The sequence below is a fragment of the Pseudochaenichthys georgianus genome, chromosome 14, assembly GCF_902827115.2.
Source record: "Pseudochaenichthys georgianus chromosome 14, fPseGeo1.2, whole genome shotgun sequence".
Classification (NCBI taxonomy): Eukaryota; Metazoa; Chordata; class Actinopteri; order Perciformes; family Channichthyidae; genus Pseudochaenichthys; species Pseudochaenichthys georgianus.
The window spans coordinates 9612637-9638954 of record NC_047516.1 but is presented as its reverse complement, the minus strand read 5'-3'; the positions used below and the strand labels follow the sequence as shown (position 1 = coordinate 9638954).

Here is a 26318-nt window from a genome sequence, read left to right as displayed (position 1 = left end):
ATATATATATATATATATATATATATATATATAGAGAGAGATAGATGTATGTATGTATAGATAGATAGATAGATAGGTAGATAGATAGATGGACTCTGTTATTTACTCAAATAGATGGTCTGCTTTATCTGTGGCATGATTGCTGGTAATGAAATGATATACAGATGATGATGATGATGATGATGATGATGATGATGACGACGACGATGATGAGCTCTTATGTGCAGCCACAACTGCTTCGTTTACAGTTAGGGGGATAAATTACACTTCCAGATGATTCCTTTTTCACACACACACACACACACACACACACACACACACACACACACACAACACACACACACCACACACACACACACACACACACACACACACACACCACACACACACACACACACACACACAAACAAAACATACATATACACAAAGAGAAATGCACGTTTTCAAAACTAAATCATGTTTCAAAGGCATGACTTTCATTGGAAGTGACATACACGAAAACACACACACAAACACACACACTCACACGCCCACTAAGTCAATTAAAAAAGGCACAAGGTGAGGCAACCACCCATTAAAACAATCATTAAAGCTCAGTGAGGAGGAGTGGCAGCCATCCCAGTTTAAGGATCCAACATGTTCTTGTTAAGGATGAGAGGAGACTGTTGCACAAAAAGACAATTGAGACAGATGTAATGATTACCTCCACAAGCCAGGATCGCATTGTTCTAACACGGACAACGTGTTGCTGATTTGCACCTTAATAGGACCGCCAATCTCTGCGGGGAAATATGTACCCTGATATGGGGAACTGAGCTTTCTTACAATGCAGTACTGCCCCCCCATGGTCAGCATTGGAAAACCAGGAGACAATTCTCTACATTGGGGCTGTCACTACCCGATCTGCAGCTCTGCCCGATCTGCAGTGCGATAATAATGCAATGATAATAATAGCGAAGTCACGTTGTAATGACAATAACTCATCCTTCTCTCGTTTTATTTTTGAGCTTTGCCAAAAGCCACTGTGTCAATGTTGTCCTACTTGGGTTGCCGTCCGGAGTGGTCCAATATGGCGGACCATCTCGCACATGCGCACTGCAGATCGGGCAGAGCTTCAGATCGGCTAGTGACTGTCACTGTCACTACCCGCATAGACATATAAAGAGTAGACGCCGCATCGACCGCTGCTGCCTATTGGCGCTGACGAGCCGTGGGGCCGCCATCTTGGACCGGTCACCCGCTCCACTCAGTGTAATCTGTCTGGCAGGCTCAATGAAGTGTCAGCTCATTTAATGAATCATAACTCGCTGAATACAAAACTGATTTTCACGTTTTCTTTCTTTCTACAAACGTCATATATGTAGGCATGATACCGGACACACGATTCGGCGTATTTGAATATTCATAGTAGGCTTAACAGCAATAGAATATTCTGGTATTTGATAGCCTATATGTTATGTATGATAGGTATTTTGCAAAAGTCACACGATATATAATGTAGGCTAATATATACACACACACACACACACACACACATATATATAAAAAAACACTAATGGTCTATATGATAGAGAAGCAGAAGCAGATTGTGTAGGCCTACTACTCAGCTATTTTAATAAGTTGAAAAATGAAGAAACAATAATACATTATACATAGACAGAAGTTATATATCAGTAAAAATGAATATCTGTCAGAAAAAATGAAAATCTACATCTATATTTATATAAAAAATGTAAATGTTCAAGTTAAACACAAGAACATGACACCACCCCGCCCCAAACCATATTTACACAAAGTTGCTCATGAAAGTTTAAATGAGCTAAAAGCCCTGAAACAGGACTGTTTTGCAGAGCTTCTTTCTCGTGCTCCCTTTCTGCAGGTCAAGAGAGGTGAGTTTGGCAATGTGGTGTAGTCTTATTTTCAGAAACACAGACACAACCAATGACAACAAGTCGGAATAATGGTTGTCGATGCCAAACTGCGTCTCCTCAATGTGTTCCCCAAGCTGAAAAACATCCTCCGTTCCAATCTCCTCCCGGACGATGTAGGTGACTGTCGACACCTTTGGAGCTTGCCTTGTTGAAGCTTGGCGAATCACCCTCTCTGCAGCTCTCAGCACCTTCACTGTGCCTTGTGATGGAATCACTAGGCCACCGTTGTTTTTCAGGGCTAGAAGGTGGTAGCTCTCATCAAATGATGAAGGTACAGCATCTCTGACCAAGCTTGCACGGCACACATCACAGGACAGCTTTCGCAGAATCTGCCGGACTACAAATCCTGCAATGTAGACCAGCGCATTTTCCACCAGACCACCAAACCGAGTGGGAAGATAGCTGTGGTCACTCACAACAGCCGAAATGTTGGCGAATGGAGATGGGTGCTCTTCAGCAGTTTCAGCAGAGGACATCTCTACCGCAGACAGGGACACAGTGTGATCTTGGGCTGCCACATTGCCTGTCTCACTAGGTGAAACACCGAACCATCAGACGGCGGAAGATGGCCTGGAACTGGCGTGCAGATGGATTGTTATTCCAGCCACCTTGTATGGAAAACAGGCACACAATACATACATTACTCATAAGTCATTTTCAGAATGTATTGCAATTAAAAGAACATCAACCCTACCTGACGCTCTGATGGAATTAAATAGGAGCTCCAAGTGATCCTGGCTGAACCTGTAGGTGAGGACATACCGCTGAACTTGGAGCAGTTCAGGAATCATCAGCATCAACGTGTCGATGTTAATGACAAATCCGATGACTGACAAGTACCTGCAAAAGAAAAACATGTTATTACTCTGATCATGGCAAAACATATACAGTATACTTGTAGGACACTTAGCCAACTAGGAACAATGTAATTGCAGAACTGGGATAACTTGAGAACAAGAACACATGCAAGAACACATGCAATACATACCATTTTGACACCTACATGTGCTTGATGTTGTGTAATACGTACCATTAGAAGCATCTGGGACCTCAAAAACACTGAATACAAGATCATTTAAATAGAAACAAAACTGCAGATTGAAAAACATTGAAACAAGAGAACATCATTTCAACATACATACCCTCCTTCTGACACCTGCAAAACTTGATGTTGTGTAATACATACCATTTAGAAGCACCTGGGACCTCAAAAACACTGAAGACAAGATCATTCCAACAAACAAAAGTGAACACAGAAAAACATTGAAATAAAAGACCATCATGTTAGCAGACAAAACTAAAGGAAAACACATTGTAACAGTAGCATCATATGAACCTGATGTAGAGAACAGAGCATCTTATGAACTCGATGCATAACGGAACAGAGTATCGTTGAACTCATGTCGTGAACTTTTCATGCATGAATAACAAGCACTATTTGAATAGACCTCTTAGATCGGTGAAGTGGTGCTCCATCTTTTGTCACCAAAGTGAGCAAGTACTCCCTGGCTCTTGACAAAAATGCTTTCCTCTCCATCCAATTCAAAGCACCCAAGGGAGATTTGAATCCTTTGGCACGAGGATTGCGTCCATTCATTGTATCAAACAGCCTGTCAATCATCTATAAAGAAATATCGGCATCTAAATCACTATCATTACAGTGTTTCATTAGGTATCGGATAGTTGTAATCAATACTCATCTATTAGTACTTAGTACTTATTTCTAAACTGTATGTTCAACGTGCAACATGCAAACTTAGTATTTGCTTGACTTCCTTCTCTCCATAGGGTGCTTTGTGCTACAGCAAATTTCACACAGAGCTTTACCACTCTAACATGTGTGAAGGTTTGTGTAAGGTTATATACAAACTTTTGTATTTATGAATATGCAATATCACGGTTCATGAAAATATTTGCATGTTGAACTTAGAGAATTATCAACAAATTGTTCCTGATGCTCAAATCACATTTTGATCAATTATTTAAAAACAAACACGTACTTGGTTCTATAATCACTAACTGTTTACCTCAATGAATTCTGCCGTTGCCTCACAGTCTTTAAACTGAGAGTACCTAAGATCCCTCATTGTGCGGAGAGCAACTGACACGGAGCGACTCAGTGTTTGTGCAGCCAGGGACACCCTCATCTTGTGGTTCTCAAAGTAGACATGTTTGTCTATGATTTTATTGGCAGCATGCAGTCCGTCTTTTTTTTGCACATCATTGAGATGATTGATGAACGTCCACTTGATCTGTCCGGTGGTCGTTGCAATTGGACTGTATGCCTGCAGAGAAAGATTCAGTCACTGCTCAAACAAGTACAAACAGCAAAATGTTGATCATCACGTCCAGCCATAACGTGCAAATGAACAGACAACAATATTTAGATACAACTTTTAGCAGAAGAGACATAACTTGTACAAATAGATCTACAACAATCATCATTTACCTGCAACATATTACGTGCCAACTTCAGCATGTGGCATGCATCCATCATTACAAATACTTTGTCGCCAGTCGAGGGATGCGGGAAACTGGTTTGAAGCGGCTCCTGTGGGTTTCCCTTCAGCTCACACCCAAGTTGGTTGCACATGCTGACGTTGGAGGCATGCCCATCCATCGTGACAGATACCACCCGAATGCCCCGTGCATGCAGCTCCTCCAAAGCATGACTGAGAAGGACCCTTTGTGTTTCAGGTGACAGAGACTTCGTCAGGTAATATGCAATGGGAGCCTTCCAATGTCCGTGTAGGCCAACCACCATGAACACAAGAGCCTCAGTAGCAGCATCGGTCTCATTGTTTCCATCACCCATGTCTACAAAACCAGACATTGACTGGTTATGTGGATTATATTGCACATGTTTCCTGATGGCCATGGCATCCAACATGAGTGCAACACATCCATATTGAGCCTGGTCGTCCTGGCATCTTCTCTCCAGCATATCCAGCATCATCTTGTTCAGGCCAGGCTTGCCATCCACCGAACACAGCCACCTGTAAAAAAAAAAATTGAGAAGTAGCTATTTAACGTATTTGCAACCGTAATTTCCAAAAATGAAATTGAACAACATTAAGACTACCTTTGTAATGTATGTGGATGAGGGAGGGGAAGATTTGTAGTCTCTCTGAGGTATTTGTATGCCTTTGGACCATGTAGATGGAGAGTGAGGGCAAACTCTCTGTGGTCCTTTGAGTACTCATGGCCCTGCTTTGCCTTGAAGTCTATTTGAAGATCTGAAATTGTATGAGAAATGTTTTATAAGTCCCCTTCATATAATAACAAAGGAGTTTAATAAAGAGTGTAAGAGTAAGATGTACATGAATTTCAAAGTGCTACTTTCATCTTACCTGAGTAGAAATCAAGCCTCTCTTTGAGTTCTTCATTAATGAGGTTCTTTTCCCTCAAATCCCCCAAAAGACTCCTCACTGTGGTCTTTGCCCTCTTTTCTCTAGCCATGGCATTCTTCCTCTCTCGCTCGAGACTCTCCACTCTTGCTAAAGCTTCATTGAGTCTGGCCTTAAGAGCAGTAGGAGAAGCAGGCGAGACATAGCTATGATCCCAGTAGAAAGAGGGATGAACATGGTTTGAGTGATGTTTCACTTCACACACATCACTTTGACACAACTAGAGTATGGCCCACATTCTTTCTTATAGTCATCACCTGTCAAAGCCACTGCCAGCATCATGCGTGTGTGTGTGTGCGCGTGTGTGTGTGTGTGTGTGTGTGTGTGTGTGTGTGTGTGTGTGTGTGTGTGTGTGTGTGTACACGTGTGTGAGTGAGTGAGTGTGCCAGGAATGCATGTTCAACATGTCTTCAATTGTGTGTGTATGGGTTTATTTGTGAGTGGGTTTATTTGTGAGTGGCAACAAACAAGAGAGATTTTACTTTGTCTAGGACCATTATGATATGATGTTGAAAATAGAAATACTCACATCATTAGGCTGAGGTTGTGAGTGTGAGGTTGAAGCTTCTGGGTCGTCCTGAGGGGCCACAGACAGGCTCTCTTCAGCTTTTCTGGAAGTAGACGTAGTCCTGCCCTTTTCCAGCTAAAATGAAGAAGCATAATACTTGAAAAGAACACACACACACACACACACACACACACACACACACACACACACACACACACACACACACACACACACACACACACACACACACACACACACACACACACACACACACACACACACACACACACACACACACACACACACACACACACACACACACACACACACACACACACACACACACACACACACACACACACACACACACACACACACACACACACACACACACACACACACACACACACACACACAAACTTAAAATGCTGTTACAAGGAACCCGCAGCTGCATGAGTGAATGTAACAGTCTAAACATGGCTGGATTTGAAGTCGGAGAGGTTAAAGATGTCAGCAGCAAGGAGCCTTAGAGCTATCATCTTTCCAGTCCGTGTGCAACTCGGAGCTCGGTGGATTGCTCCAGGTAAAAAAAATAACGGAGGGGCTGTAGTTTTAGGAGTGGGTGGAATGTGTTGCTGTTGCAGGGATGTTTTTTCACCCAGGCTTACATAAGCTAATTGGCACTAAACATGGTATAGCAGCGTTCAGTTATTATGCTCCAAATATCTGGAACAAACTCCCAGAAACCTGCAGGTCCGCTGCAACTCTGAGTACACCAAAAAAGAGAACAGACAAATAAATACTGTACAACACCATATATGTAATACTAGATTCAGAAATCACAAAAAAGAAATCATGCTTTCCTCAACAGAACACACACACACACACACACACACACACACCACCCTGCCCTGTTATTGATAATAGAATATTTACATGTATGAATGCTATTAGCTTTATGATGATACACCTACTCTTTGGAGGTGAACCGGGAAGCTGAAGATGGAGGGAATAACACCATCTCTGAGTCGGACAATCTGTCCTGTCCTGTCAAACTCGTCCTGCTTACAATCCTCAAAGCAACTTCCCACTTCTTCCTCATATCTTTGTCTTTGGGAAACCTTCAAAATAAAAACGGGAGATTTGAGAGTCAACACAAACATTTTTTAAGAAGGAGGTCAAGCTTATTTTCTTCCTTCTTCATAGATAGATTAGATTTTACTTTATTCATCCCACAACGGGGAAATGCACTTGTTACAGCAGCATATGATTTATAAAGTCTCAGTTGGCCATACACATAATGTTTGCTGGCTACGATTTCGCTGGCGGACATCAATACAGTACAATAATAATGTTGAATCTTACTTGTGAAAAGTAATCCCCCGACCCCTGTTCGCAATCGTCCGCCGATTTGCACAGCAATACGCCGCACAGTGCTCTGGCATCTTGAAACCTCTGCTGTCTCTGGGTAGAATGTCTAGGATGACCGGTCCAAGATGGCGGCCGTATTTCTTGCGCCCCAGCAGCCAATGCGGCGTCTACTCTTTATATGTCTATGACTGTCACTGTCACTACCCGATCCGTCCCCCTGCCCGATCGGTACTGCGCATGTGCGAGATGGTCCGCCATATTGGACAACTCCGGACGGCAACTCAAGTAGGACAATATTGACACAGTGGCTTTTGGCAAAGCTCAAAAGGAAAACTCGAGAGGGATGAGTTATTGTTATTACAACGTGACTTCACTATTATTTAACAACTCTTTTTATTGGGTTCTTTTATTTGGGGTTAAGTACATTGTCAGAATAAGTGATACATGGATTTAACTTCTGTTGGACAGCCATATGCCATACATGTTTGCATACATTCACAGTAAATATGTATTCAGTATGATAGCTGTCTAACAGAAGTTAAATTCATTTCTCACTTATTCTGACAATGTACTTAACCCCAAATAAAAGAACCCCATAAAAAGAGTTGTTAAATAATAATGAAGTCACGTTGTATTAACTATAACTCATCTCTCTCGAGTTTTCTTTTTGAGCTTTGCTAAAAGCCACTGTGTCAAGTGTCCATCTTGGTTTGCCGTCCGGAGTTGTCCAATATGGCGGACCAACTCGCACATGCGCAGTACCGATCGGGCAGGGGGACGGATCGGGTAGTGACAGTCATAGATATATATAAACACTAGATGACTCACCCGCGCTGCTGGCCAATTGAGACCGACGTTGCCACTTGGCCGCCATCTTGCTACAGGCAGTTCTCTCATTCATAACATTATGGTTTACTATTTAAATAACCATAGCTTGCTCAATTTTCAACCAATTTTCAAACGGTTTGGTTTTTTATAAACATCAAAGATGTAGTTATGATACTGCATACTTATAATCATGGACTTTCATATGAAAATAACATTAATCAGATAAAGCAATAGCTATACACACACACACAAGGTATTTATATTAAATATTTGCCCGTGTATATATTTCCATTTATTTTATTATATTGTTAATATTTCAAATAAATTATAAAATTAAAATACATTTATATTTTATATATAAAAATCGGTCTCATGTTACCACTCTGTAAGCCAAGAGTTGTTAATTTAGCAATGCCTTAGCTTTAAGAACAGGGACACAACTAATGACAATAGCATATGTTGGTATATTATTTAGATATTCACACCTTTATCAGAAGAACCAAACCAACATAAAATGTGCTCACAGACAGGCCAGTTCTGTCTAATTTATCACAATTATTTTTGACATGAGATCTTCATATCATCCTAGTTTTGTATTTAGTTTCTAGATTTGTAAACAAATCCAGAACCTTTGAAATATGTTATTGAAAAAAGACCAAGAATAATCTGTACCATGTGTCCTTCTGTAGTCCATTTGTGGTTTGTCTTGTCTCACCCCGGCTGATATATCACAAAATCCACTGTTTAAATTGTTCCCTATATTGCCCCTATGCAATATAGGGAACAATTTAAACATAAACTATCCTATGTGTCCTTGGGTGTTATGAAAGGCGGCCCCCCAAAATAAATGTATTATTATTATTAAGAAGAACACATGGCACACCAACAATCAATCACCGTCCAGCCTCAGCTTTGGTATTCTTTCACAACCATGTTATGGGTTTATTAGACTGAGCAAACATAAACATATGTGGGGAACATAGTGCTGCGTCTCCTGTCCGGTCAAATTCCTCACTCCTGAAGTGCTCACTGCAGTGTCCTGTCACAGGAAACAAAACCGTCCCTTCTTTGGGCGAGTTCCCACTGCCTCCTCCTCTCTTTGGTTTTGGGAAACCTTAAAAACATGAGAAAGGTAGCCAGATATATAAATTATTGTCAACATGTTCCTCCCTTCTTTCCTTTAACATTAAGGGTAGGACAAAAATACACACCGAAATTATCATATTTTTGGTATGTATGCATGTATGTATAGCCTACTTTAAGAATAAGACAACCACACTAAGAGTAATACAAAAGGTGTCCAATAGAAACATTAAATAATTGTGTAAAGAAATGGTAACAACATATTCTAAAGAGGCTGGGTCAACAACAATCTTGCAATACTATTATCTCACATAGCCCCACTGATCCTGTGTAGCAGGACTTGTAATGTACATACATCCACTAAGTAATTAACGATTATCCTAATTTTAGTCATAATATTGTCATATCTTACACGTGAAAGGTGATCCCACGGGTTCTTGTTTCCAGACTGCGGTGATTAGAGCATCCGTAGGCTGCACAAAAGTCCGGCATAGTCAGGTACTTCTGTAAACACAAAGCCAGCAAATTCCTGTATCATAATGCAAGATGTTTTTAACAAGCCAAACCACTAGGAAGAAATCATGTGTAACTTAAGTTGTGTTGAAAAGAAAGAGCAGTTCTGCCTCTCCCACTGGTGCAAAGTTGCTGGGTCAACTTTGTAATACTAGGTCTCACTGACAGCCTCTTGTTATTAGCCAGCTAATAAATACAACCACATACACAAAGAAAAGCTGCAATTTCAACATGTCCAAGCATCCTGTATCATAGCCATGCTAATCATGTTTATAATAAACCAAACCGTTTGTAAATCAGTCAAGATTTCAGTGAGTTAAGAGTATTTTTGTGCAGATCACTCACCTTACAACAGCTACCATAACGCGAATCAGAGTAACTGTTGACTGTAGCAAGATGGCGGCCGGTCAGCTACGCTGGAAAATCTCCCATGAGCCATCTAGTGTTTATATATATCTATGGTGACAGTGACCATGGATGTATAATACGAACTGGATACAGCGTGGGAGGCGGGGCCTCATTCATTCCTATGAGAGTTGCTCATTAGCGCCAAGCCCCCAGGAAGTGCGCCGGACTCAGATGGAAATATTCGTGCTGGCCAAACGGCGGTACTGCACATCCGTTTGGTTGCCAGGCCCGGAAACACTTTTTCCCATTGACTTACATGGGGAAAGAATGGTCTGTAACTCGTTGGATAATTTTTTTTAAACTAAATAAACTACCCAGTATGAACGTTTGTATAGCCCTTATTAAAAACATTCGTTCCTCAAGTTGTAAAAATGTGCTAATAACGTTATTCTGAGAGTTATTTCCCTCGGCATTATGAACGCGCATCTAACCCACGGGACCGCGCCGCCCTGCACGTTCATGTTACGTGTTCAGCACTACATGAGTTTCTCTTTACCCATGGATGCACAATAACAACGGACCCATATCGCCTTACTGCCAGCCCACAGAGCTGTAATAATGGATATATTGCACATGTTTGCTGTAATTCATCATTTGTAAAATATTATACTACATGGGCTGTATGATGTAAATCTTGTACCGTAAATGTTGTATTAAATAAAGTTAATATTACCGACGTAGATTAACGTTCCTGTAGCTTCTTATTGCACTAACAAGTTTATTTCACTGTGTGTATATATATCACTAGATATGTATATCACATACGGGTACTTCTCAGGCATGCCGGGTAATCTGTGACGTTTCACTCTCAAAAGTTGGGCCATTTTATCATCATGCGCTCATGGGCAACTCTCATAGGAATGAATGAGGCCCCGCCTCCCACGCTGTATCCAGTTCTATACATCCGTGATTAGCGCATGATGATAAAATGGCCCAACTTTTGAGAGAGTGAAACGTCACAGATTACCCGGCATGCCTGAGAAGCACCCGTATGTGCGCTCATAGCGCATGCACAACTTTAACCAACATGCTCGTTCACATCAAGCACGTCAATTTGCGTACACGTAACAGCACCGTGCGCTCATGACAGCATGGTAATGGCTTGTTATTATGCAGTTAGCAGCTAGCGGCTAGCTAGTAATTATGCTAATGTACACATCAATCGTTATGTACTTCTATTATGCTGTAACAGGATCTAGTGATATCCAACAGAGCTTCATTTAGCATGAAATAATTATTGCACTGTATATATATATATATATATATATATATATATATATATATATATATAAGAAGCTACAGGAACATTAATCTACGTCGGTAATATTAACTTTATTTAATACAACATTTACGGTACAATATTTACATCATACAGCCCATGTAGTATAATATTTTACAAATGATGAATTACAGCAAACATGTGCAATATATCCATTATTACAGCTCCGTGGGCTGGCAGTAAGGCGATATGGGTCCGTTGTTATTGTGCATCCATGGGTAAAGAGAAACTCATGTAGTGCTGAACACGTAACATGAACGTGCCGGGCAGCGCGGTCCCGTGGGTTAGATGCGCGTTTATAATGCCGAGGGAAATAACTCTCAGAATAACGTTATTAGCACATTTTTACAACTTGAGGAACGAATGTTTTTAATAAAGGCTATACAAGTGTTCATACTGGGTTGTTTATTTAGTTTAAAAAAAATTATCCAACGAGTTACAGACCACTCTTTCCCCATGTAAGTCAATGGGAAAAAGTGTTTCCGGGCCTGGCAACCAAACGGATGTGCAGTACCGCCGTTTGGCCAGCACGAATATTTCCATCTGAGTCCGGCGCACTTCCTGGGGGCTTGGTCTAGATAGGACAGCAGGGTTGCGTTCCAATAGTCCATTTAGCTTAGGAACCTTCCTAACCAAGTGAAATGACCCGGAAGTACGTCACTGGCAGCCATGTTAAGTGCCGTTCCAATTCTCCAAATGAAAGGAAAGTGCTTTGTTCTGAACGTTCATCAGTATTATAATCAAAAAGAGAAATATGAACGTTAGTTTTTACTGAAATGATCAAATAAAGTCAACATTTCAGTCTTTACTGAGCTGTGTGGAGTTTGTTCAACTTTTAAAAGATGTTTGAATGGTGATATACACAGTGATAGATGTTAAGGACTAACATTTATAATAAATACATTTGTATTGATTTTAAGATATTTTCATAGTTCATACAATCATACGTATTGGGATCATTAGTATTAATGTGGACCGGAGGGAGAGGGTGACGACGAGCATAAGTTTCACTTTCCTTTTTTATTTCAATTCCAACTTTGGTCATGAAGAATATGTTTCTCTGTTGTCCACGTTCACAAAGCATAAAACAACAGCATCAGAGCACGGTGCAGAGTCTCTAGATGAGTTTACAGTAGTCCCTCGTTCTTATTAAACATCCATGTTGTAGTCCGCTGTATAGAAAATTGTAGTTTCCCCACAGCAGCAGACGCACATTCATGACGTCCGCTGGCGCATCATAAACACGTCGGATAGTGAAAGTGCATTCGAATTCTCTAAAGTACCGCAGTCTCTTCTCCTAAGTCCTTTTGAATTCTCCTATCCACTATCCCCTAACCCCGTGACGTTTCACTCAGAGGTCAAGGAATAGGAGATAGGGTTAGAATTTAGGAGCTGATTTTTGGATTATCGGAACGCAACCCAGGTTTCAAACGTCCTTTATAACCTCCTGTAGCTTAGGAACCACTGGACCTTCCTTTACGAAATAAAAGGAGAAAATGCTGCCCCACAATTATGACCGAGGATTCAATGATCTCATGAATGTTACGGTGCTTATTAAACATTTTAAAACATAGGTGGCAACTTGCCAAAGTGCTTTGTTTTGAACGTTCATCAGTATTATAATCAAAAAGAGAAATATAAACGTTAGTTTTTACTGAAATTATCAAATAAAGTCAACATTTCACAGTCTTTACTGAGCTGTGTGGGGTTTGTTCAACTTTTAAAAGATTTTTGAATGGTGATATACACAGTGATAGATGTTAAGGACTAACGTTTATAATAAATACATTTGTATTTATTTTACGATCTTTTCATACAATAGGGCCAGGCTACGTATTGGGATCATTTGTATTAATGTGGACCGGAGGGAGAGGGAGACGAGCATAAGTTTTGTTTCACTTTCCTTTTTTATTTTAATTCCAACTTTGGTCATGAAGAATATGTTTCTCTGTTGTCCACGTTCATAAAACATACAACAACACCATCAGAGCACTGTGCAGATCTAGATGAGTTTACAGTAGTCCCTCGTTCTTATTATACATCCATGTTGTAGTCCGCTGTATAGAAAACTGTAGTTTCCCCACAGCAGCAGACTCACATTTATGACGTCCGCTGGCGCAGCATAAATACGTCGGATAGTGAAAGTGCAGTCGGATTCTCAAAGCACCGCAGTCTCTTCTCCAATTCTCCTATCCACTATTCCTTAACCCCGTGACGTTTCACACAGAGGTCAAGGAATAGACGATAGGGATAAACGATAGAGCTGTTTTTGGACTATTCGACCGCAACTGCCGGAGTCTCTTCTCAGTCAATGCTGATGTTTCAGACTTTATCAAGAAGAGCCTAAGATTTGTATACATTAAGGACTAACACATAATCTTGATAAAACATTAAAAAAGGGATACATTTGCAAAATTACTCAACTTTAAAAGAAAAAACTCTCTTTTTGACCCACTCTTTGAAAAGCATATAGGCCACACAGGATTTTCAAACCGACAGTTTGTATATGAAAGGAAATTGGAAATACAAAATCATTAGCACGATTTCAGATGCAACTTTCAAATAGGCCAAAAGAAAATTCTTAATAAAAAACATTGTTATGTTATATATTGACTAAATGTTTAAGGGGACTTAAAGATACTTTGAAACCAGTGTCAGTTAATACATATATATTTTTAATTGGCTTCTGGTTAACCAACTTAAATTAAACACACATGGTGAAATAAAGATGAGAAGCAGGACGGTCTGAATATTAGATTAAATAACTAAATAGTTAAAACACTTGAACAACATACAATAGTGGTAGAATTCTCACTGTGAAGTCTGCTGCCAGTGTCAAAGGTCAACAATCCCACCAAATTAATCTAAAAGGTCAGTGAGATTTTAGAGAGTCACATTGACCTATAAATGTCATAAAAAGAAAAAAGTAGAAACAGAGTTTGGAGGATTACCTGCAGGCTTTTTGACACTGGGCTACATTCTCTAAGCATATCAGGTCATTTCTTACCCATGCTGCACTGCTGACATTGTAAAGGACAGTGAGATGAAGGACGTTGACCTCCACCTCCTCACAAGCTGCAGGAAGCCTTGAGGAGTAATGAAAAATGTTGAGTGTGATCCTGTAAGGAGCCACATGTAACTGCATGCCCCCCAATGGTCCAGAGAGGTAGACTTGGAAAGTATAGAAGAATTGATGAGAAGAAAATCCCACTTTTTTCATTTATGCAGTACAACAAAAACATTTTGCCCTTTTTCTCCAGCATAATACCATGCCTTTGATTTTCTGCCTGGTTCAGTCCGCTGCTGCTCCCCTGCCACTGCTACAGTATGTATTCACACAAAATCTGAAGTGACACCTCGCACCAATCAATATTTTTACGAGTTGTAACAAATAGCTGGGGATAAAAACTCACAAAAACAACCAAACTACAAAGAGTTGAATCACAGTGTACCCTATCCAGTTTCTGAAAAAATATCAAAATGACATGTTTTACCTCCACCTTACCATTAGTTAAACCTCAATGTTATCAACACTATATTAAACTTTACAGCGCTTTTAAAGCTGTTTCTGTTTATAGTTTTTATTAATTTGAACTTATTGGGGCCAGCTTGCACTAACATTGCTAACAGAAGAAATGTTAACTTCTGAAAAAAATAAACATAAAGCTTCTGAGATTTAAAAAAGACAAGATCTGAAAATATATCATGAGAAGATCCTGCTAACCTTTTATTTGGTCTTTTATCTAATTGAAAAACAGTCTATTGACAGACTTTATGGTCTGTTTGGGTGAACTTTATTTGAATAATCAGACACCACCATGGTTGGACACATTTAAGTCTGTGCAACCTCTCACTTTAAAGCTCTGTGATAGTCTGTGAAATATAATCCTGTGATATTCCAGTATGTTTAGAACCTCTTACACCCTCCTAAACTTTAGGGTTCTCCTCACCACCAACAGAACCCTCAACAAAATGGCGCCCTTTACATCTCCGACCTTCTTCTGATCTACTGCAAGTCTCCGGGACCAGGCGCCAAACCTGAGGTGATTTCAATCATCACTCTATCCTGTAGAAATCGTTACAAATCCATATAATATACACAATATCTAACAGCTTTTATTTCTTTGAGGACTCTGATAATCAAGAATCAAAAGAGTGACTCTGGCTTAAGAACAACAGGCTCATCAAAAACCACAAAGCAGAGAGTCTGGAGAACGTAGGTGATAAAGTGTAATAATGACTCCTCTCTCCTGTAACAGCCTCGTTGATCAAGGACTGGCCTCTGACCTGGACATGAACACAAACTGAAAGTCATGTTGTCCGCCATTTAATGTGACTTCTGGAAAGAGCCAAAACAACCCAAAACCATTCCACATTCAAAGTGCACAGCCAGTTTGCAAAGTATAGTGGACTCAATTCTGTAATATTTAAATCTCTCTCTTTCTATTACAGCCAGCAACTAATGGAGACACTAATGTGGCGCAATATTGTGTGAACAGCTTTTCTAGCAAAACCAAGCTCATTTACCGTGCCCCAATAAACATTCCTGTGGTCATCTTGCAATATACTAATTTATATAAATACACTGAACAAAAATATAAACGCAACACTTTTGTTTTTGCTCCCATTTTCATGAGATGAACTCAAAGATCTAAAACATTTTATATATACACAAAATAACCATTTCTCTCAAATATTGTTCACAAATCTGAAAAAATCTGTGATAGTGAGCACTTCTCCTTTGCCGAGATAATCCATCCCACCTCACAGGTGTGGCATATCAAGATGCTGATTAGACAGCAGGATTATTGCACAGGTGTGCCTTAGGCTGGCCACAATAAAAGGCCACTCTGAAACGTGCATCTTTGCTTTATTGGGGGGGTCCGAAAATCAGTCAGTATCTGGTGTGAGGGGTAGGGGTAGGGGTAGGGTTAGGGGTAGGGGTAGGGTTAGCGTAATGTTGTGAATCGAGTGGCCTGTGTTCGTCGTCCATAACATACGCCTGCCCATACCATAACCCCACCACCACGGGCCACTCAATTCACAACATTACCCTAACCCTAATCCTACCCCTCACACCAGATACTGACTGGTTTTTGGACCCCCCCAGACCCCCCCAATAAAGCAAAACTGCACGTTTCAGAGTGGCCTTTTATTGTGGCCGGCCTAAGGCACACCTGTGCATTAATCATGCTGTCTAATCAGCATCTTGATATGCCACACCTGTGAGGTGGGATGGATTATCTCGGCAAAGGAGAAGTGCTCACTATCACAGATTTTTTCAGATTTGTGAACAATATTTGAGAGAAATGGTTATTTTGTGTATATAGAACATGTTTTAGATCTTTGAGTTCATCTAATGAAAAATGGGAGCAAAAACAAAAGTGTTGCGTTTATATTTTTGTTCAGTGTAGTTATCTTATTTAATTTAGTCTTAATTTACATTATTTAATTTCATATTCTGTTCTTGTACATATCCCATATTCTATTGACATGTATAGGCTATGGACTTTTTGCACTACTTTTTATTTTGTATTTTTGTATTTTATTATATTTGTTGCATTGTCGGAGGAGCTCAGGTCAGAATAATTTCATTGCCATTTCTACACTCTAGCTTCGTGCATATGATAATAATATATTTCAATCTTCAAAACCTTTGAATATTTGAATCATAGACCATGCAGGGAAAAACAAAGTTGCACCATGGGAAGTGTAGTACCGAGTGTATTTGGCTTGACCATTTTCAACACCTAGGCCACCAGGACACAGCAGATGCTTTACTTTTGACTAATAGTTATCTTTATGAGTGTGCAATACTTAATCCCTTTATATTACCCATAACAAACTCATGTCATGCATAATACCAACACATAACGACAACAAAGACATAAAGAAGTTTGAAATACGTGAGGACAGATAACTATTTATAGGATCATGCAGCAAGCGAGACACTAAAGGTTGACAACGCTCAACTATTCATTTATGTGTGTGCATACAAATGCACACACACCCACAGATGCATGCGCTCAAGGGCAGTGCTGAGACTATACACGGCACGGGACAGAATATTTTCCAAACTGTTTTGCACATTCACACATTTTGATTTAGACCGGAATATGCTAAGAGCTAACCCCCGTGTGTGCGCACAACTCTCAGGTGTTAAAGTTTCCCGTTTTCCCACCCATTGCTCGCGGCTCCTGCTCCTAACAAAGTCACAACTTCAAAGTCAAAACAGAGGAGAGGTGGGTCACACACACACACACACACACACACACACACACACACACACACACACACACACACACACACACACACACACACACACACACACACACACACACACACACACACACACACACACACACACACACACACACACACACACACACACACACACACACACACACACACACACACACACACACACACACACACACACACACACACACACACATTCCAGTTTCTCCACATTTCCTCCCCTGCCATCCAGAGCTCTTTCGCCTTTTGTGATGTATAATTGAAGCTGTGTGTAATTTCTCTCACTCGTTTCCACTGGAAATCCCACTTGGTGCTGAACTTTCACTTCTCTCATCCTTCAGGAATATTCTCTCTGAAGTGGAAAGACCAGCTCTTTGAACGTGCTGGTTAACACGCCGCCCCCCCTCCACGATCCATCTCTATTACACATCTCAGGAAAAGCAGTCTTAAGAAGCACTTCAGATAGTGTCGAAGTCAGATTTTACAGAAGTTTGCTAAAAGTCATTTGAGTTGAACAGGCTTTCTCAAACGACTTGTTTTCCTGTAGTTCATTTTATTAGACAATGAGAGGGAAATATTTGTATTTGAGGATATGGCTGGTGTCTTCATTTACTCAATGTACTAAGTATACACACATGACTGTTTACTTTAGTCTGACATTGTTTTCTACACATTATCTTAGAGGGACTTTTGTTAACAGATTTTGCTAATACAAGATAATATTTCTAAATCTAATTTATATAGTTTCTAAGCTTTTGTACCACCTCATTACCTCTTATAGCTTTCTAGATTGTTGTTTGTATGGTTGAAAGCTTTAGAAAAAAGCTAGTATGCAGACCTAAAGTTCTTTTCATAACGTTACTTAACTCGAGATTCAACAGATCAATGGCAATTCCAACCATCATGAGTTATCTCTGGTCAGCCGGACTCCTGTTTCATCGTGAATGATTTGAATGTTTGTCTCATTTGGTGACCTGACCTTTTAAAGGTTGCATTCACTCCCTGCTGTGGGGGCAGCAGCACACAGGGAGTGACATGCAAGAAAGGTCTTTCTCTACTTCGGGACATTGCATTATTATAATAACAATTGATTTAGTCATTTCTGATGTGGACACTCTGCTGATGAGACACATTTATGCTTGGTTCAGCCCAGACCATATACTATATTGTTGTCTTACACACATGCGCGCACACGCACAGCAGGTCTGCCCCTCTGTGTGACAGTGGACCTTTTATGAGTAATAAAGGAACTGACCTTGAGCACAGCACTGCTCTCAGATCAGATCTGATACTGAGCTGAACGCAGCAGAAGGTGGAAAAACAGCGAGGACAAAACGTAGGGCATCTGAAGAACTAGAGAGAGATTAGGCTTCTTCTCTTTCATTTTAAGATGTACAGGTTAAAGGATCAGAGAGTGGATACTACACCAAACACACTGGCTGTGTTTGACTTGAAATTGGTGACAACTGGGCCGGAATCTTCAGCTTCCTCAAAAGATGACACATGTAGCTTCTAACCGGGATTCACATGTCTGAAAGATAAAGTCATTGTAGACATCTGGGTTACATAACACTTTAGCAAAGCACTAAAGATGGGGTGTGTATTTAGTTTAGTTTATATTGCCACATGCAATCCATCCACTATTTAATCTGCTATTTTATATTTTGCCAGCATATTACAACAGAATCCAACAGTTTTGTGTAAACAGTTTGTATATGCATTACATTCAAAGGTGATACAGTTGATGATTGATTTCTTTGATTAGTTCCGAAAGTCTGGAGAGGTTAATGTTTCCGGTATTTAACAATAAAAACGGCCAAAATCCAAGAAAAAGGAGGGGAAAAAACACGTTTGTTGTGGAGGACTTTTATGAACCAAGCATGAAGGATAAATAAAGACAAAAACATTGTTTCTGTTTAACATTTTATTCATTGTCCAAATTCATATCAGTAGACTTGGAGAAATAAAAGGTATTTTTTCCTTTTTAAACATTCTCTTAAACAAAAATATAACAACTATTTACAATCACTCGTAAAAAATACATAAAAAGCATACGAGCAAAATCATGTTGTCTTTCTAAAAGACATAAGTTACAACAGCTATGAGAAGTGTGAGACAAAAGCAAACGTTAAGCCACAGACCGAGTTAACAGCTCTGTACAGATTGTGCAGCACACTCACCACATCCAAGCTTATTGTTGTGCATTTCTGCTGTAATGCCAAAAAGATGTCGACTAAAAAAACACATTCACATCTCTCTGATTGCATTCCAGGTAAAATGGCGCGGTGGGGGGGGGGGGTAATGTTGTCTAAAACACTGACATGTTGTGTTCACAGTGCTCACTGCCAGATCCTCCATGAAAACACTTCTATTGTATTTAGAATCGGAGAAAAAAGGGTGACTACCAAAAAGATTTATCCCTGAAAAAAAAAAAAGGTAAAATATTGGAGTGCTTATGAGAGAAATAAAACAAATGTCCAACGTGGAGCCAGTTTCATTAAAAATCTGTACAATAATAGTATGGATAACCACACAACTCTTCCGGTGTCATGATTAGAGCTCATTATAAAAGCTGGTAAATATATATATAGCATTTCCTCTCACTAAGATCTGTGTACAGAGAACATTAATACTGATTTATGGTAAAATAAAAGGAATACAGTTGTGCAAAAAAACAGGACTCTGTTTTGAAGTTTTCTGCTGCTGAGATTTTAAAGGAAAAAGGGAGTACGGCAAGGCTCACAGTGGGATACTCATGATTCATGTAAGACCCTTCAGCGATGGGAGGATATCCATTAAACGAGTACAGTAAAGAGAACATTTGAAAAATGAAAGTCTCACTGAATTGACAGAGCTGAGAGGGAAACGTAGATTATACCAGACACAGCATGGTGGCAGGGCTTGTTCCGGGATACAAAAGCAGTCCTTTCAATCACCAGCCTGAGTTTGAATGCATCGCGCCGTAAGCAGGAGCAATCACTGCCGCAAACTAAGAAGGGCTTTCACAGGAAATGACTTCTGAGCCTTGCCTTATGCGCCGCATCCAAAGGGGAGTGAACAAAAAAAAATGCTATGTTGATTTTGCAAATATAATTCCATCTCTCACACACACACACACACACACACACACACACACACACACACACACACACACACACACACACACACACACACACACACACACACACACACACACACACACACACACACACACACACACACACACACACACACACACACACACACACACACACACACACACACACACACACACACACACACACACACACACACACACACACAGCAGCAATAACGATTGAGTGTGAGGGGAGAAAACAAGTCATGATTATGAGTAAAAACTAACAGAAATTCCTTAAAAGATTCCTGCCTGTCGACAGAAACTGGGCAATCACAACCTTGGATTATTTCTTGTAACAAAATATTCAAAAATAGCCTTTATAGAGGACTCTCTTCTCTCATCTATACATGACGTTAATTTATGGCAAAGGAAAAACAAAAATATCTATGTATAAATTCGTATATATGCCATGTATATATTAGCATGAGTCATTTCAAGTCTTTGTGTGGCAAAACAATACAAAAGAGGAAAGGGAAGAACGTCATATTCCAGTTACACCCCCGCTGCAGATCAACACAATTCAAAACAAGTTCTCCGTCTCCAACGCATCAGCCAGAATGTACAAATGTGCTTCTGTTTTCAATACAAATAGACAAATGTTCAAGCAAATCCTTAAATATTCTACAAAATGTACTATGAACATGGAATGGAGATGCAAGCGTTAGAATACATAATCTGTCGACTCGCTTTGTCGCTCGTTCCTTTAAATAAGATGCGATACGAGGGGTACACTGTGAGAGTCGAAGTTTATGCTGCATCTCATATCCCTGTTGCTCTATAAACAAATGTACAAGGTCAAATAAACCGTAAGCATTATACTTTAACATCTCTGCGTGTAATACGACACTGTAAACAAAACGTGTCGGTGTAAACACTGTCCTTTGTATTTACGCACACCCTCTTAGATCGTGGTGTGTGTATAGGCATGCGCGCTGTGCGACCACACAGTGCTAATTTATCGTTTTATTATAGCTGCTGCAATAAAATAAGGACACGCGTTGTACTCTACACGAAGCAGCGAGGCGTTTTGTTCTTCAGCTCATTAAAAACGAGTTATAATACAGTTTTTATAGAACATCCAGGAGGCAGCATGCCGCTAAAGTACCTCGCGTCAGACTGAACGGGCGATAAGAAAGGTGGCGGAGAGACGCTCAGATAAAAGCTAAACACAATAAGAATTCATCTCTGTGACTTCAGGAGTTTCATTTCTAATGTCCGCCTCTTAGGTGGAGTGACATATGGTTTCATTCGTTTGTGTGGGAACTGATTTGTAAATGAACATCATCAGTGCCAGGGTTGGATAGAGGTTCATGAAGACCACTAAATGTTTTTCTGTGTGTTTCTATTCGTCTACATTCATCTTCTTTTGAGCTGACGGCAAGCGAAAAACTAAAATAACCCCGCCTTCCCCTCTGACTACAGCTTTCTATCCCTTTCTGCTCCTCACAATTTAACTCTGCAAAGCTCAGAAAGGAAGATAATAAAACCTTAAAAAACAATGTGAAACTCCCCAAAAAAAGAGAGCTTGAGAATGGAGGTACATTGTGGTCTGTTTCCAAAGAGGCCGATTCTTCTCGCGAGACGTCGTTAATCGTCACTTTTTCTTTCCTTCCTTTCTTTCTTTGTCCTTTTCCACGAACGTCTGCCTCTGCTTTGTTCAAGAGTTTGTTCAAGAGTTTTTTTAAAAAGTATTTCAATTCTTTCTTTTTCTTCTTTGTCGGTGAAATGGGTTTTACAAAATATATGATTGTACAAGTCTTGGGAGACCCACCCATTGGGTCACGTGACCCAATGGGTGGGTCGAGAGGTGCATTGTGGTCCGCGGTGATGTCACACAGGGCTGTGTGGGCGGGGCTTGGAGAATGTGCTCTGAAACGCAGTGAGTTCAGTCCAACGCCTGAGCGACACCACTTGGTCCGTGTGTGAGAATGTGTGTGTGAGGGTGGAGACCCCGCCTTCACACCGCTGACACTTGCTCATCTGGGGGAGAGGAGAGAAGAACATGTCTACAGGTTTGTCCTCAGGTCTGCATTGAATTCAAAACAGTTAACCATGTCATCGTATTTAAGACCTTTTAAAGAATGACATTTCATATCTGTTTAAGATCATACCATTAAAACCTAGAAAAATAGTACAAGCTAATTATTATAGGGATTTTGGTTTGTTTTAACAACCATAACTCTTTAAAGTGTGGACACTAAGTGGTTTGTTATGATGGCCCCCTCCTATGGGATGAACCGCCCATCAATTAATGGAACACTTTTCCAGGGTTTCTGCACAGATAAGATAATGAAATACTTTTTAACCCCACATATAATTACATGTACTTCCTGTCACATCCTCATACCATTTATAATAGAATTAAAGGGTATTTTGGTTTGTCTTTATAACATTTAACTCTTCAAAATGTTGACAAAGAGTCAAAGTGTGAAATTCAGAGTGGAGTACCATCCATCACTTAATGTGATACATACTGCAGAGATAAGTAAGGTCATTTAAACTCTTTAAGACCTTTTTAGCACCATATACAATTTAACTTTATCTTTTATGTCCTCATACCAGTTATTATAGAATTACAGGGGATTTGGGTTGTTTTTACATCATAACAAGTACATTCTTGTTTCCCTGCTGTGGGAAGTACCATCCATCACTTCATGATAAACGCTCTGCAGAGCTAATAAGTACATTGTTAACACCATATATAATTGCATGTACTCGTCAAACCACACATAACAGAACCACAGGGGATTTGGGTTTGTTTTTAGAACATTGAAGTATATTCATCTTTCCCTCGTGTGGGACGTACCATCCTCGCTGTCAGCCAGATCCTGGGGGGGGAGGCAGATGCTGGGGGGTCTGGAGTGGACCTGGCGGGGGGCGGCAGTCCGGGCCTCCTGCTTGTGGAGGTGATGGTTCCCCGCCAGCCTCCGCGCCTCGGCCAGCCCCCCCGCCGCTCCGGGGCTCTGCAGCAGTTTGCTCCTCTGCAGCGCCACGCTGTACTCTGGAGGTCTGAGGTGGGGGGGCCGGGGGAGGAGGACTCCGGGCCCCACTACCACTCCGTCTGAGAGGCTGAGGTCCCCCAGAGCCAGACCCTGGTAGCCTGGAGGGGTGGGAGGGGGAGCTCGGTAACGCTCATCCTTGGAAGCGGATGTGATACAGTACACTGGATGCAGGTGGTGATCAAAAGAAAAGCCGGGATGGAGAAAAAAGGAGGGGAGTGAGGGATGAAGGGGGGGATGAAGTAGAAAAGGAAGATGAGAAGGGGGGGGTGCAGGGAATTGTAGGGAGAAACAAAAGAAATTGATGGATAAATTAAATCAATGTGATGTTTCACGAGCACAAATAACTACATGCATCAAAATGTGTTGAAAATCAAAAGGAAAAATAAACAACCAATGAGATGGAGCGGATACAGACAGAGCTACAGCTGCAACTAACGACAACCGTCATTGTTCAATTATCTTTCTATGATTTGAATCGATTAATCGTTTGGTTTTTAAAAAACATTAGAAAATTGTGAGAGATTCGATCGTAATTACTTGTTTTGTTTCGCTAAAAGTAATCAATACAAAAAAATAATCTCACATCTGAGAAGCTGGAAGCAGACACGGATTGGCCTAAACGATTGATCGATTATCAACATTCGATGTACCATTAGATTCACTGACCCATTGTTTTGTAGTGGACACAACATTGCCCTATCTCCTGCCCTACTGCTTTTCATTTAAAAATGTTCAGCAATAGTAGAAATGTGTAAGAAAAGGATTGATCACGTCATAAAATGAGCTATCTGCACAATGAGATGTGTTTGAGATTTAAATAAGCATGTGCCGTCCTTCTACTCGACTAAAACAGCAAGTCAAGCATCAGAAAGCTGCAGTGATTTCTCCAGGACGACGGCAGACTGAACTTACTTTAGTGCATGGAAGTCTGAAGTACTCTTACAGCTTTACTAACCAAGCCTTACATGTAGTTTAATGATATTCTACTGGGACCCTTCGAGCGGACCGTGTCACACTGTGTTTCCAGGGAATCAAACTGGCAACCTGCCCCCTCACCTATCAGGCCTTTATCTGTGCTTGACGTCACGGTTTTGTAGGCGGGGTCTGTGCTTTGCCCTCCTTCCTCGTTGGTGGGAGAGGAGGCGTGCTCCGAGGTGTTTCGCCGCTTCACCGTCCCATAATTCCCCTCGTAGGTGTCCGACAGCGAGCCGGACGACGCCCAGCTCTGCCGCGACTGATTGGACAGATCGGAGCTGGACTGTCTGGAGTGATGCTTGGTGGCGTCCTCGTTGGCAAACGTGTGTCTCGCCGCCGCCTCCACCTCCGCGATGGGGCCGGCCAGGTGTGTGTGCTTGAAGCCGCCCAGGTGTGTGTGGGGGAGGGCCATCGGGTGCCCGTGGATGCCGTGGTCCCAGGGCCGGCAGGAGGAGGGGGGGAGGCTCTGGAAGGAGTCGTGGGAGTTGGAGGAGCAGGACGTCCAGCTGCCCCGCCCGCTGTCCCCCACCGAGTCCAGAGAGGTGTGGTCCGGGGTCAGCTCCTCCGTGGAGATGGAGGAGGAGAAGGTGGAGGCTTGATACGCGTATCCTCGAGACATTGACGAGGAACTACTGTGGGTTCAAAATAAAGTGGGGGAAATGTTGTATTTATTTGTTTATTCCACACATGGCAGTTATTTTAAAACAAAACACTTTACAAAACATGTACACTTATTTCATTTTGTTTTTTATCAGGGAGCAGGGAGAAGAACATCTTATTTTACCTGCCCCTTCTTCAAAAGAACAATGAAATAACCGTACAAATAAAGCAATATTCTTTCAGTCACAGTTGCTTACAAATACTGAAACATGAACACAATCATAAGTCAACTTCATACTGTCTAATTACGCTTTCTTTCTGCATTTTCTTAAACATTCAAATGTTCTTACAGCCCTTTAAATCATTCGGCAAATTAATCCACTTCTTTACGCCGACTACAGAGACGCACATCTGCTTTAAAGTAGTACGTGCAAACTGATGCTTCAAATGTAGTTTCCTCCTATGACGCTCATCCTCTGAAATTAAAACACATTTGTTTTGTATATTTGCTGGCAGTATTCTGTTTATTGATTTATGCATAATTAAAGCCGTTTCATTTTAACAGCGTGGACTCAATACATTGTTTGTTTGTTCTCTAGGTTGTGCATTATGCTAAATTCTCACAGCTTTTTTCTGTAATGTAATTCAAGTTTAAATATTTAATTAAACATACTAATGTGTGCAAAAAAGACTTAAATTAAGAGAATAAATGAGGGATAAGACTATCAATACAAGAGAGAAAAGGAAAGAGGGAAGGGAAAAGTGGATTTCAAAATAATATAGAAGGTGAAATGAACTGGCAATAAAATAAGAGTGAAGAGGTTCAATAACTATAGAAAGCTGCTGAAGGTCAAAGGGTCATGCACTAACAAAACAGTAATAACTGGAGCCAAAAGAAAAAAGAGTGCAATGTTACACAGCTGGTCTGATTTGTCTCGACACCATCTGCAATCGATATTTAGCAAGACATGGTACGGTACAAATATATTCAAATGTTGTTTCCCTTGTGTCACAAT

The 26318-nt window shown here is 40.7% G+C and overlaps 1 protein-coding gene and 1 long non-coding RNA gene across 8 annotated transcripts in view; both read right to left on the bottom strand.

Annotated features, from left to right (window-relative positions):
- Window positions 1-8528: 8528 nt before the first annotated feature.
- Window positions 8529-10069, bottom strand: LOC139435107 (uncharacterized). The gene is made up of 3 exons (XR_011644380.1): window positions 9987-10069; window positions 9541-9632; window positions 8529-9159 (listed from the first exon to the last, which is right to left on the bottom strand). It is a non-coding gene; the product is annotated as an uncharacterized lncRNA (long non-coding RNA).
- Window positions 10070-20833: 10764 nt separating this feature from the next.
- The window catches only part of LOC117458269 (rap guanine nucleotide exchange factor 6-like), a 162377-nt gene continuing 156892 nt past the window's right edge, over window positions 20834-26318 (bottom strand). For all 7 annotated transcript variants that reach the window (XM_034098636.2, XM_034098639.2, XM_034098637.2 and 4 more), the window contains 3 exons: window positions 24784-25334; window positions 23532-23888; window positions 20834-22705 (listed from right to left, as the gene is read on the bottom strand). In XM_034098636.2, the coding sequence (XP_033954527.1) occupies window positions 22683-22705; window positions 23532-23888; window positions 24784-25334 (931 nt within the window). In that variant the 3' untranslated portion in view covers window positions 20834-22682. The remainder of the gene's footprint in view (window positions 22706-23531; window positions 23889-24783; window positions 25335-26318) is intronic.